Consider the following 13,268-nt stretch of genomic DNA (forward strand, 5'->3'; position numbering starts at 1 on the left):
TTTTTTTTTTTTTTTTTTTTTTTTTTTTTGCGATTGAATCTTGGATTTGAGTTCTACTTTTTGTTTAATGTTGGTTTGATTTTGTTTTTATGCTCATCTAAATATTGTTGGATTTGGATTTTTGGTTATTTAATATAGTTAATTTTTATTTGCTTTAGATTCCTTGTCTCTTTATTTTCTAGTTCTCTTGCTCTTACTTATTATTCTTATACTTCACTTAATTAGAGTCGTGAGTAGCTAGATCTTTAGAGGGACGATGTAGTTGGTGATTTGATGTTGGGTGGTTCAATCCTTAGGAATAGAGTTGAGCTTTATGAGGGAAAGAAAGAAGAAATCTACGGGAATGTGAGTGTGTGTCATCTCTAGTTGGAGTAGCTAGCTAATTAGTTAATCTCTTGTAAGTTTTTACTTCGTTTGAATCTTTTGCGTGTTTCTTACTTTTGCACAATTTGAAAATCAACAAAACAAAATACCCAATATTTACTTATTTCATAATCCAAAAGGAGAAAGTTAGTGAATATAAATCGGAACTTCTTAAGTCCTAGTGGGGATCGATAATTCAAGCTCATGCATGTACTGCTTGACAACACGTACGCTTGCGTCGTGTGAGATTTTTCTAGGTTAAGAAAATCTCTCATCACTAGTCTTATAAAAGATCTTTATCACCCAACAAATTACTCAAAGCCTTTCTCCGAAGTCGAAGCCAATATACTAAAGCATATCTAAGTCATGCTTTGGCAGAGTTTTATCAGGTCAACAACTCCCTGTTGCCCGTCGAGCATGTAGTTCCACATCCGAAGACACGCTCATGTTGCTCCATAGCCAAAGAGTCACTTGGTTCATTCTCTACCTGGTTCACCTGTGGCCTCCTCTAGGAATGAGAAGATACGCAATTCATACACGCTTTACAAACAGCTTGCTAGCAAAGGACTCATTTTTGTATTTTCAAGCTCATTCTCCTCAAAACTCTTGAATGAAACAAATGTCTTGATTTCAGATATAACACATCTACTAACCAGTCGGGACACCGACCCTGAGCAAGAAACCTATCCGATATCAACATCGGTCGGTCATTCCAACGGCAATATCAACTAAATTCATCACCCCAGGCATCATTTCATGCTTCATATTTACATCCAAACTCGGTAGTCATTAAGAATAATAAACCGAATACAACTCATAATCACCAGCGTTGGGGTAATAGTAAATATCAAAACAAGGCCTCATTAAAGACATAGAAAAACAATACAAATCATAAGCTAGCACCTAAAAATAAAAATAAAAGCTCAACCAAATGGTTGATGGATTATTCAGACAGCTTGAATTGAACATTTTCCCTTACTTTGGGTAAAAACAACAAACCAATTATAACTCTGTATAGTTGTCATCAGGCAATGTCTCACTTGGTGGTGGCGAACTTTGCGCGGAGTTGCTTGGCGGCGGCGACCATGTTGGTGAGGGCAGGCTTGACTTCGGAGTATTTGCGGGTCTTGAGGCCACAGTCAGGGTTGACCCACAGAATGTTGCTCTCCAGCACTGCAAGCATCTTCTCGACACGGTCCGCAATCTCTTCCACGGACGGGATTCTCGGGGAGTGGATGTCGTACACTCCCGGCCCGATCCCGGCTCCGTACTTGACTCCCTCGCGGAACACCGACAGAAGCTTCTCGTCCGACCTCGAGTTCTCGATCGTGATCACGTCAGCGTCCATGTCGATGATCGAGTGGATGATGTCGTTGAAGTTCGAGTAGCACATGTGGGTGTGGATCTGCAACCAAACAGAACACGAGGAGTTATATAAATATACATGAACTCGAACTCGGTACAGCGTAAAGAAGTCTGTATTATATCGAACCTGGGTCGTGTCCTTGACTCCACAGCTGGTGATTCTGAAGGAGTGGACGGCCCAGTCAAGGTAGAATGCCTCCTCGGACTTCCTGAGGGGCAAGCCTTCTCTAAGTGCAGCCTCGTCGATCTGGATCACTGTGATTCCCGCTTTCTCGAGATCCTCGACCTCGTCCTTGATTGCAAGAGCAATCTGGTAGCAGGTCTCAAACCTGAACCCAAACAGAGGAGATATGTCAAACAAACCACACAATTTCACCACAAAAACATCAAAAGTTAAGACGAAAGAGTCACTTCTCACCTGGGCTGATCATTTCTGACGAACGACCAGTTAAGAATGGTAACGGGACCAGTAAGCATGCCCTTCATCGGGCGCTTGGTCATGCTCTGGGCCAAGGAAGACCAGAAGACAGTCATGGCTTTGGGACGGCTGACATCACCGTAGATGATTGGCGGCTTCACACAGCGGGACCCGTAAGATTGCACCCATCCGTTGGCCGAGAAAGCAAAACCAGACAGCTGCTCGCCAAAGTACTCGACCATGTCGTTTCTCTGATTTGAAAACAGTAATATTCAGTATCAGATACATTCGAAACATTCAAGTATGATAAAGTGAAAGCACAAGTCGTTATTTAGGTGTTACTGACCTCAGGCTCTCCGTGAACCAAAACATCAATGTCAAGGTCTTCTTGGATCTTGACCACTTTCTGGATCTCCTTCTTGATGGCTTCGATGTACTTTTCCTCAGAGATCCTACAATATTAAACAATGACCATTTAAGACTGTTTATCCTTGTGATTAGTGTTTTTTTTTTTTTTTGTTTATAAGAAGCTTAATAATATAGGACGATACGCGCACACACAACCAAAAAAAAAAAAAAACACCCAGAGCCAGCCAGTAAGGCTTACTTCTTGGCTTTGTATTCACGGCGAACTCTCCTCAACTCGATGGTCTGAGGGAATGATCCAATGGTGGTCGTTGGAAGAATGGGAAGGTTCAATTCCTTCTGCTGAGCATCAAGCCTCGAGCTCACATTTGTGGCTCTGCGGTGCTCTGATCCCTTCAAAACGGCAGCCTAAACAAAGAAAAAAGAAAACATAGTTGCCAATAAGAACAAGCATGCATCTAAAAGCCACTCAATGAAGTACAAGTGCTTCTGATTTCTTCTTAGTATTTTCCACACCGAAAATGAAATGACTTACAGCCTTCTGGACAGCCTCGTTTGTCACTCTCGGAGATGACTTTCTCGAAGCCTGAGCAGCGGCATTTGCAGAGAAGAAAGCCTGCAAGAAAATACACAGCAATAAGTTAGCTAATAGAATATACAGCATATAATCATTTATATGTTTTAAAAAAAAACGGCTAATTGGAATTCAGTAGAAATCAGTAACTAGTAAACAAAGGAGTACCTCATCCTTCTGTCCAACCAAGGCGGTAGCCAGGGCATTGACTTCCACAACTTTCTGTGCCGCGAATGCCAGCCATGACTTGAACTCGGCATCGAACTTGGGCTCATTCACAAGGTCGACGGCAGTGTGGAGAAGAGAACAAGATGTAGAAACAACCAGCTTCTCTGAATGCACACAACAATTATGTAAACGTTAGAATATATTATAAAGGATTCAAACATAACACAATGAAGTAAAAGAACGACGAACCTTTTCCAACAATGTTCTCAAGAGCGTGCAGAACGGTGAGAGAAGATTCAAGGTTGTTGGCCCAGATGTTGCGACCGTCGACCACTCCAGCGAACAGGTACTTGTCAGAAGGAAACCCTGCCTTGATCAAACCGAGGGTCTGCTCTCCACGAACCAAGTCAAACCCGTAACCGGTAACACCCTTCAGAGAGGTGAGAGTCTTGTAAGCTTCGGCGGGGATGTCAGCGAAGTAGGTCTCGACGAGGACGTTCAAGCCGGATAAGCAAGACTCGAGCTCTGAGTAGGCCTGAGTGAAAGCCGCCAATTGGTGAGAACTGAGATCCTTGACAAGCGTGGGCTCGTCAAATTGGATCCAGGTTGCACCGGCAGCCTTGAGTTCACCCACAACCTCCCTGCAATAACAAGTATTTTGTCGTTCAATAAATGAGGAAAATCAATAATATTGAAAAAACCAGAAGAAAGACCAACTAGTTCTGAAAGAGAAAAAGAACTAAACTTACTTGTATACAGGGAGAATCTGGTCAAGGAGAGAAAGGAGCGAAAACGACTTTTCAACCCCCTTTGCTGGCTTCGAGAGCAAAAGATATGAAACTGGGCCGACGAGAACAGGGACGGTATCAACTCCAAGCTGTAAAACAGAAAAGGAAAAACAAGAATAATAAATTACACATAATATTAGGCAATTCAATTGTTAATTATTCATCGCAAAGAATGTCAAAGGACTTACAGCTTTTGCCTCCTTGTACTCCTGGACAGCCTTGTGAGAAGCGTAAGAGAACTTGACTTCGGGGCCCAACTCAGGCACAATGAAATGGCTGTATGTTCCAGTAGAAAAGAATCAGTAATCATAAAACAAACAAGAAAGAGTGAATTGAAGAGGCAGAGATTGATTGGTGCACTTACTAGTTGGTGTCAAACCATTTGGTCATTTCCATGGCGGGAACAGTGGCGTTACCTCTGGCCATGGAGAAGTAGACATCGAATCCGATCTCGCCGCCGTTCCAGCCGTAGCGGGAAGGCACAGCGCCGAGCATGGCTGTGGTGTCCAACATCTGGTCGTAGTAAGAGAAGGTGTTGCTGGGGATGTACTTGATTCCGGCGCCGGACATCTGCTTCCAGATCGACTCCCTCAGATCAGCTGCGACCTTCTGCAGATCCTCGGCGCTGCTCTTGCCATCCCAGAAAGACTCCAAAGCGAACTTGAGCTCTCTCTTCGGTCCCATCCGGGGATAACCGACAATGTGGGACGCCATTGCTCTGTTTGTCAACACCCCCGAAAAACAAATTATTTAAAATAATGAACGGATGGTTGATATCTCATATAAGCTAATGTGAAATAACGTTGGAAATTTAATGTAGTATGAAATAAATCATATCATAAGAAGCAAGATCTAGTGATACTTAAACGCATTAGTCAGATAATGGTGTTGTAATTCCAACATTAGACACCTAGCCATGATGAAATGACAATCACAAACCAACCATTCCATCAGCAGTAATTTTATACATTAAACAAAGATCTGATACAAAGTATCACTGTATCACAATCTAAAGCTGGCGAATCTGAGATCTAAACAGAGCAACTTAACATTTCCAAGTAAAGAAGACAAAAAAAAAAATCATTACCGTGTTTCGAACGCAAGTCAAGTATTTTTTTTATGAGTTATAGCAGCACAGGTAATTAAACCAATATAAGATCTAGATATGATAAGAAACCAGAGCCATAGAACGTAGATACATACACTGACATAAATATTATGTAACTAAAAATAAAACCAAAGCCAACATTCGTGTATTGTTACAGCCGAAACAGATCAGAAAACAAAAATGAAAACAAACGAAACATATTTTCGCAGTTTAACACATCAGAGAAACAGATCGAAATGCAAACAGTAAGAAATCGATATAATAAAAAAAGTGACATTTCGTCGAGATCCACAAAACTCATAGAAAAAAAATATTCTTCAAGGTATATATATTTATAAGCTAGAAAGAACAGATTAGACGCTATGAGTGTATCAGAGACAGTGAGAACCAGCCAAAACAGATCTGAACAGGAATATTTATCAAGCTTGGACGAGGAAGAGCAAATCATTCAAAGGAACGAGGGAAATAGAAGAGAAAACGATACCTGGTAGTGATAGAAAAAGGAGAAATGAAATAACGAGAGCGTCTGGGATAGATAGAAGGAGAGGAGCTAAATGGCTAAAAGAAGAGAACGCGATTGAAGGAAGAGAATGCTTCGTGGTTTTATAGTGTCACCTATGCTCTCACCGACGCCACCAACCGTTTTTAGATTTTTTATTTTTATTTTTATTTTTAGACAATCGTGTTTTACGGTCACTTTATGTTATGTACAATAATAACCCTGTATTTTTTTTTTTTTTTGTTAAAATAGGACTATTTAATGTGTAGAGGAAAGAGAAAATAACACATTTATACCCTGTGTTTTAGTGAAATGTCGAGTTTAACCCTCGGTTTTCAAAAATGTCGAGTTCATACTCTCTGTTTAACTAAAATGACGAGATTATACCATCTGTTTAACTAAAATGACGAAATTATACCCTGAAATAGACAACAGTGTCACGAATATTCTTTTTATTGACTTTTCATTGACGTTGACTATAATATTTATATATAAACACCAATTATCTTTATTCATTCGCGCCATATATGTAATTTATTTAAAAACTAAAAAATAAACAACAGTCTCTTAATCGTGAAAAATACAGAAAGAGGCAAAGTGGTAAACATCGATAGTTGATAGTCATCAAAATCGCATATTCGAACAGAGAATCCAGGATTTAGAGTTACAATTCGAACACGAAATGAAGTCATTTCTTATGAGGTATGAGTTTTATTATTTAATTTCAATTTAAGGCTATTTTTATTTCAAAATTGAGAATTTGAAAGTTAGGGTACTGATTTAGATTTGATTCGGTTTTTCTTATATAAGAGTTAATATCAATGAAAGGGAGATTTGTGAGGTTGTTATTCATTTCAGTGTATAATTTCGTCATTTTAGTTAAACAGATGGTATAATTTCGTCATTTTAGTTAAACAGAGGGTATGAACTCGACATTTTTGAAAACCGAGGGTTAAACTCGACATTTCACTAAAACACAAGGTATAAATGTGTTATTTTCCCTAGAGGAAATGACAGCAAATAGATCAAATGTTTACGACTTGTAATATTTATATACCCAAACTTAAAAAGTTATGGGAAAATACCAAGATCAATAATTTATCCCTCGGTTCCAACCCTTGACGTTAAATTAGATGACATGCTACGTGTCATAATCTAGTAATTTTTTACTGAATTAAAAAATCTCTCTCTCGTATAACTATGGTAACCAATCGGTGGATCATCAACAGTCTCAGCAGATCGAGGCGGCCGCGGATGGATTCCGTGATATTCTAACGGCCATGGATAACAGCGGCGCCGAGCTTGTTGTTGGAGATTTGCTGTATTACACGAACGGCAACCAAGACAGACCGATCGACATCAACTTTGGGTTGTCACTCAGTAGCTTGTCGCTGACTTTCGACGGATTCCCGAGCAGCCCGTTCAATCTCGCCTCGTTCGAGGGCTTCTCACCCGACGAAGATCTGATCAAGTACTTCGGGGCCTAAATTGTTGGGGTTTTTTAGGCTTTGGAGATTAGAATCTAAGTCGCTATTCTCGCTCTTGTGTTGTTTGTTACAAGAATTCGGATTATGAGTCTTGTTTGTATTTTGTCTGTGCATGATTAGTATTGCTCACCGGGTTAGTCTTAAGCAATGTATTGACTGCAGAGAGAGAGAGAGAGAGAGAGAGTTTTTGTATTTTTTGTTAGCAATATTATATTAATATTGACTAAAATACAAGACAATTTGCATGGAAGGAAAATAAAATGGAAATAACAAAATACAAATAAAAACCGACTAAACCTTAGAACCGGAAAAAAAACGAATCGGAGAAGATGAAAAGAAACAGCCGAGGCCCGTTGGACGGTTTTCTTGAAGCTTTTTATCGCCCTCCCACGGATGCTGGAATACGTGAGTGAAAGCCTCACAGGATACAACGACTATAGAGGCAAGCTTAGCACCAATAGGCTTGACTCTCGGCGAACTAGGACCTGTGCGAAACTATCACCAAGACAAAAGAAAAGAAATTTTTTTTGGAGAGGAGAGAGTTCAGAACAGTGGGAGAGAGGGATTTGATGTGTGTTCTGAATGAGAGCTGAAGCCTCCTTATATAGGTCAAGGCTCAGCAAAGGGTCCGGTTTTCAAACATCCAAAACCGCCCAGCCTTAAAGGCATTTAACGCTCATGATGATGCTGTTACCACCGGCTATTAACGCACTGCTCAACCGTTCAACGTTTTCAGCCTTAACCCCCACGAGTAAAGGTTTAATTCCCAACGTAACAAAAGAGTTATTTATGGAATTAAAACATTTTGAAAGTGAAGTTTGCAATAAAAAGAAAGCCCGAGACCGAGACAATTTCCGAACCTGAACCCGAGCCCGGCCCGGCTCGGCTCGGCGGCGCGCGCGTGAAGGTTAACCCACACACACTTTCCTCTCTTGCACTTGGATATCCACTAATTAAAGAGGATAGTATTTAAACACTACTACAACACACATCTCCAACCAATGTGTGACTCTTGGTATTCCACTTCCACAACACAACATAAATGTGTTTCTTTAGCCTACTTTGAGCATCAATTTCTCATTCATCTTAGGTCCGATTTTGGCAAACAAATATTCAATTTTATACCCCTCGTTACGAGGAATCCGTATCACTTAGAATTATTCAATTCCGATGAGTGGACCCCACTCAAATCGTTGCCACAAATCAGCCATACACATGTAAATAAATACTTTTTATTTACTTAATTTCCAACATTTTTAATTTTTTTAATTCAGTCAAAATTACCAGATTATGACACGTGGCTTGTCAACTTATTTAACGCCAAAGGGTTGTAACGGAGGGACATATTATTGACCTTGGTTACTTTTTCCACAACTTTTCAAGTTTGGGTACTTAAGTATTACAAGCCGTAAACAATGGGTCTTTTTGCTGCTATTTCCTCTTAGTGTATCTGTCAATAGTAATAAATATTAAAATTACATGATCCGCTAGATTAAATTAATTTTTAAAAAAAATATGATTTCATAGTTAATTGTCGCGTATGATTACAGAGAAATGAAAATTGTCGCGTATGATTACATAGTTAATTTCATAGTTAGACCTAGAGTTTTGTTTTAGCTCTTTGGCTCAAAGACTTGTTCTTGAGTCATAGTGTTTAAAAGTGCTCACACACTAAATCCTAACCACACTCAAAGACTCTAGTGGTAGAAACTTTCGTGGTTGCTCACATGTTCAAGAAGACTAGTGCGAGAGGCGAGCTGCGTGGTGAGACGAACGTTTCAACCTTCCTAACGCTTCTCAACGTTCAAGCTCCATTTATATTTTCATGCACTTTGTCTAGGTTGTAAAAACGTTTTACGTGTTTTAAAGAAATTTTTTTATTCCGCTGCTTGCTAGAAGCGATAAATCTTTTCTTAATCCTTGATCTATTCCAACATTGCCCAACTGAGATCAGCGCCCAAAGAAAACTACATCTTAGATCTGAGATTCAAATATGAAAAATAATTTAAAATCACTACGATTAAAGATCGGGTGGTACAAAAGTCAGATCTAATAAGTCTGAATTATTGAAACATAATCAAAAGAAAAGGCAAAACATGAAGAAAAAAATAAAAATGAAAATTATTTTCGCCTAAGTCTAGAGTCCTCCATTCCTGGAGAATACCGGAGACTTCATGTCTCAGGAGAGGCGACGACATTCAAATTACACGAACATATTTTAAAATTTCTATGATAATAATAATAAGATTATATTTATATTTAGTTTTGTGTTAATATATTTATTATAATGATCAAATTAAACATTGTAATTTCCTTAAATACGAATAAAATAATTTGTTAAATTGGTCCTCTAATTTTTTTATGGGGCAATTAGACCAGTATCCCAATAGCTACCCTCTTTTTAAAGTAGAGCAAATTTTATTTTATTAGAAAAAAATAGTTCATCAAGACTGCAATAAATTAATGAACTAAATAGTAAATTTTATTTACTCTTAATTTTTGTTAATTTATTGCGAGTTTGTTGGGCTATTTTTCTTAATAAATTAAAATTTTGGCTAGAATCTTAAAATGAACTATGAAAATGGCTAATTGCAACAAATTTTTTTTATTTTATTATATATATATATATATCACACTTATAAAGATAAATACTTTTATTTTACATACATTCAATAGTAGTTTTTTTCTTTATTCAGTATCTGTTAGTTTTTTATATATGAAAAGTCAAGGATGTGTATATAACGTTTTAAAATATGTCACATAAAATCATGGGCTATTTTGCTAACTAGCCCAATCAACCTATTAATATTAAGAGAAATAGCCAAAGTTTCATTTAATTCAGGGAATAGCCCAGATTTTGTACACTACATAAATTACCTTTGAAATCCCACTCACCCAACCCAACTTCACACTCTCTCTCTCTCTCTCTCTCTCTCTCTCTCTCTCTCTCACGATATCGTCTACTTCTCCGACTATCTCTCCGCCGGCGAACGACACGTCTCCGCAGCCTCCGAAGGCTTCGCCAGAGGCGCCAGCCACGTCGAACGCGTCTCAGAAGATTCTGTCGTCTCCGCCGCTGCAAACGACGGTGATGGTCGACTCGTCGCCTCCACCGACTCAAACGACGATGCCGGTAGATTTTCCGCCTCCACCGCCTGACGTTTCACGCAGCGATCGAGCCTCCGACATAGTGTCCGACGATGATTAGAGGTTTTCTAGGGTTTTCTGTTTTAAATTGTGGCTCGAGTTCGCTGGCGGTGTATAAGAAGAAGAGGATTCGCCGATTTTGGTAATTAACTTATCGATTAAATATTAGCTTAAGTTCTTATTTTTTTGTGAGTCAAGTTAATTTACTAAATGATTGAATTAAGAATTATGTTAATTAATTGAATGCTTTGAATACCAATTGACTTAAGTTTTTATTTTTGTAAATTTTTTGTGAATTTCAAATCCTTCACGAATCAGTTAATTAATTAACCTAAGTCACTCCAGTATGTTAATTAATTACTGATTCGTGAAGGAAGAGAGTGCATTATGGTCTGAGCAAAAAATATGGACTACTTGGTTAATAAAATGAAACTTGAGCTATTCTCTCGATAAGAATAGCAAACTTGACTAGTTACAACAAATTTCACTAAAATCATTACAAGAAATTTAAATTTGCATAACAAAATATTATATGTGAAGTAAAATCTTTGTGCGGCAGATAGTGTAAGAAAAAGGCATGTATGAAGATTCGAATTAAAAGGTATTATTTTGACGTTCACCCCACATCATTATTATTATTTTTTTACAAGCCCATTTCAAAACATCTATTAATTTTGGTAAACCACTACAAAAAATGTATTTATATATCTTGTTCATTAAACTATTTAATGAATTACTAAATTCTATTGTTAAAATATGCCTTGAAAATTAGTCGATTTTTTTTCTTTCTAGAAAAAGCAAAATTACTCATATTTTCTAAATGTACAGTTTTGGTTGAAATAAGAGTATTTGTTTTTAGGAGCCTTAGATTCCAGAGATTGAAAATTAAAGGTAAAAAATTCTAAATCAAAATACAACTATCCATAAATTTCAAGATGGCGAGTGCAAAACAAAATATAGTAATCAATCCCTTTTTTTTTATCTGGCTATGCGAAGGGCCCTTAATAATAAATAAATATTTGTTTTGATGAATAAATAAAAGAGTGGAAAGAATGCGAATTTTAGTGCGTTGTTTGTGGCCCCTTGCTAAAAGTTTCATCGTTTACCAGCCTCATATAACAGCTCTCTCTCTCTCTCTCTGCATAGTTTTCTTGGAGTCATTGATTTCTCTCTCCCTCACTCACATGCGAATTCTTTCTCAAGTCCCTTTCAGTATTTCTTTGCCGCTCTTCATAAATTTGTATCAGACTATCAGATCTAGAGGTCGCAATTTTACCTAATACAGTAATATCTGTTTGAGTGCCTCTATAGCTAGCTATAGTATAGTGATAATTTCAAGCCAACTAAATAAAAAAAAAAATTGTGGGTTCAATTCTCATCGGTAGCAAATATTTTTTTTATTTTAAAAAAAATTTCACTTTTATCAGATAAACAAGTAAACATGCATTACCCGCTACAATTTAAACACGTCCTAGCATAAATAACAAAAATATTATTTTGCACTCGATTGCTCAATCCCTTAACTTTAACAAATACATGCATAAAAAAATATAAATATATTTAATAAAATAAAAATATATATGTTTTTGGTCTTTTTTTTATCTTTTTAAATATAATACTTTCATTCAACAATTACTCTCCAACAAAATAGTTAGGAACGAAAATTTCCTCACATTACTGTGGGGGTAGGATTTGACTTCCCCACCGGAAATATTTAATTGAGCACAAGCCCAAGTGCATACTTGATAATTTTGAGTTCAGCTCAGCCCAGTTCACAACGTTGAAATGAGATCACCTTCTCACAAGCCCAACTCGTCCAAATGAGCTCACCTCGTCACAAGCTCAGGTCCATCTCGTCCAAACGATCTCAGCTCTCCACCAAGACTGAGTCCAGCCCTTTACTCAGTCAGCTCAGAAGAAGCGGTCATCAACCGATCTTCTCGCCATCACCAGCTCAGGTCAACACATACGCAGCCCCTACAAGCTCTCCAGTCTGACCACGTGTCACCATGATCGACGACGAAGATGAGCTGACCTCCGTCTATAAATAGATCCACTTCAGCTAGAAATGTGTCATTCGTATTATTATTATCATTATTCTTATCGAATTTGTACTCGAAATGTGAGTTGAGCTCGTCACCTTGCAGTACGTCGAGCTTGAACCCAGTTATACTAGTTTGATCAGCTTGCAATACAATCATTTGATTCATTCTTCTTTATTTATTGTTTATTACTTTCGATTCACACTAGACGGACCCGCCTTCAAATGGTTCAAAAACTTGATGCCCTGGTCAATCAACTCATTCAAGGAGCTACATCGATCATTCATCACTCGCTTCAGAAGCTCCCGTGAAAGGATGCTTGGGAAATCCCACTTACGATCCCTCAAGAAGAAAAGGAAAACCCTTCCGCGGATACTTGGTTAGGTTCATAGAAGAACCTAACAAGGTAGACTAGTTCGAGGATGAAGACATCATTGCGACTATCATCAAAGGGCTCCAAATGAGGGGACTTCCTCAGCTCCCTCGTCAAGCGAAAGCCGCGAACAATGGCCGAGCTCTCGACTCGGGCAAAAAATTACATGTCCCCAGAGGACTTAATTCAAAGCCGAAATCTTACAACGACCGTCGTAAGGATGAAGACGAGTCAACACGCACGACTCGCGAAGAAAAACAGCAAAGCATGATGACGGCTCTCGTCCACCTAAGGGACAAAAGTCTCAGCTAACAAACAAATATCGCAACCACGCAAACTTCACACCGCTGAACATACGGTCTGAAACATTCCTCGCTCTAAGATGCAAAAAAATATATGGCCCCGCGCCTTTGAAAGCTAGAACGCCTCACGAGGCGCACCAAAGACGTCCCACGAGGTGCACCTAAGATGCCATACACAACGCACGTAAAGACGCCCCCAAGGCGCACTAAAGCCGCCCACAAAGCGCACGAAAGTCATTTCTCGAGATGCATTGAAGATACTTATAAG

The 13,268-nt window shown here is 38.5% G+C and overlaps 1 protein-coding gene across 1 annotated transcript; it reads right to left on the minus strand.

Annotated features, from left to right (window-relative positions):
• Positions 1 to 1,129: 1,129 nt before the first annotated feature.
• LOC149381042 (5-methyltetrahydropteroyltriglutamate--homocysteine methyltransferase 1) lies at positions 1,130 to 5,801 on the minus strand. The gene is made up of 12 exons (XM_089601904.1): positions 5,635 to 5,801; positions 4,407 to 4,760; positions 4,231 to 4,318; positions 4,004 to 4,131; positions 3,504 to 3,895; positions 3,255 to 3,418; positions 3,048 to 3,128; positions 2,754 to 2,920; positions 2,493 to 2,598; positions 2,147 to 2,397; positions 1,856 to 2,057; positions 1,130 to 1,768 (listed from the first exon to the last, which is right to left on the minus strand). The coding sequence occupies exons 2-12, from the start codon at positions 4,754 to 4,756 to the stop codon at positions 1,400 to 1,402; spliced, it is 2,298 nt and encodes a 765-aa protein (XP_089458030.1). The 5' UTR covers positions 4,757 to 4,760; positions 5,635 to 5,801; the 3' UTR covers positions 1,130 to 1,399.
• Positions 5,802 to 13,268: the final 7,467 nt, after the last annotated feature.

The sequence above is a fragment of the Urtica dioica genome, chromosome 11, assembly GCF_054948205.1.
Source record: "Urtica dioica subsp. dioica isolate 48M chromosome 11, U.dioica_male_clone48M_v1_H2, whole genome shotgun sequence".
Lineage (NCBI taxonomy): Eukaryota > Viridiplantae > Streptophyta > Magnoliopsida > Rosales > Urticaceae > Urtica > Urtica dioica.

Bases quoted from the DNA above. Each gene is read 5' to 3' on its own strand.
- LOC149381042 (XM_089601904.1), bottom strand. From the start codon at position 4,756: ATGGCGTCCCACATTGTCGGTTATCCCCGGATGGGACCGAAGAGAGAG. The intron at 3,419-3,503 runs GTTCGTCGTTCT...GTGTGCATTCAG, and splicing joins TGAGAACATTGTTGGAAAAG to AGAAGCTGGTTGTTTCTACA. The intron at 3,129-3,254 runs GTACTCCTTTGT...ATTTTCTTGCAG, and splicing joins TGGTTGGACAGAAGGATGAG to GCTTTCTTCTCTGCAAATGC.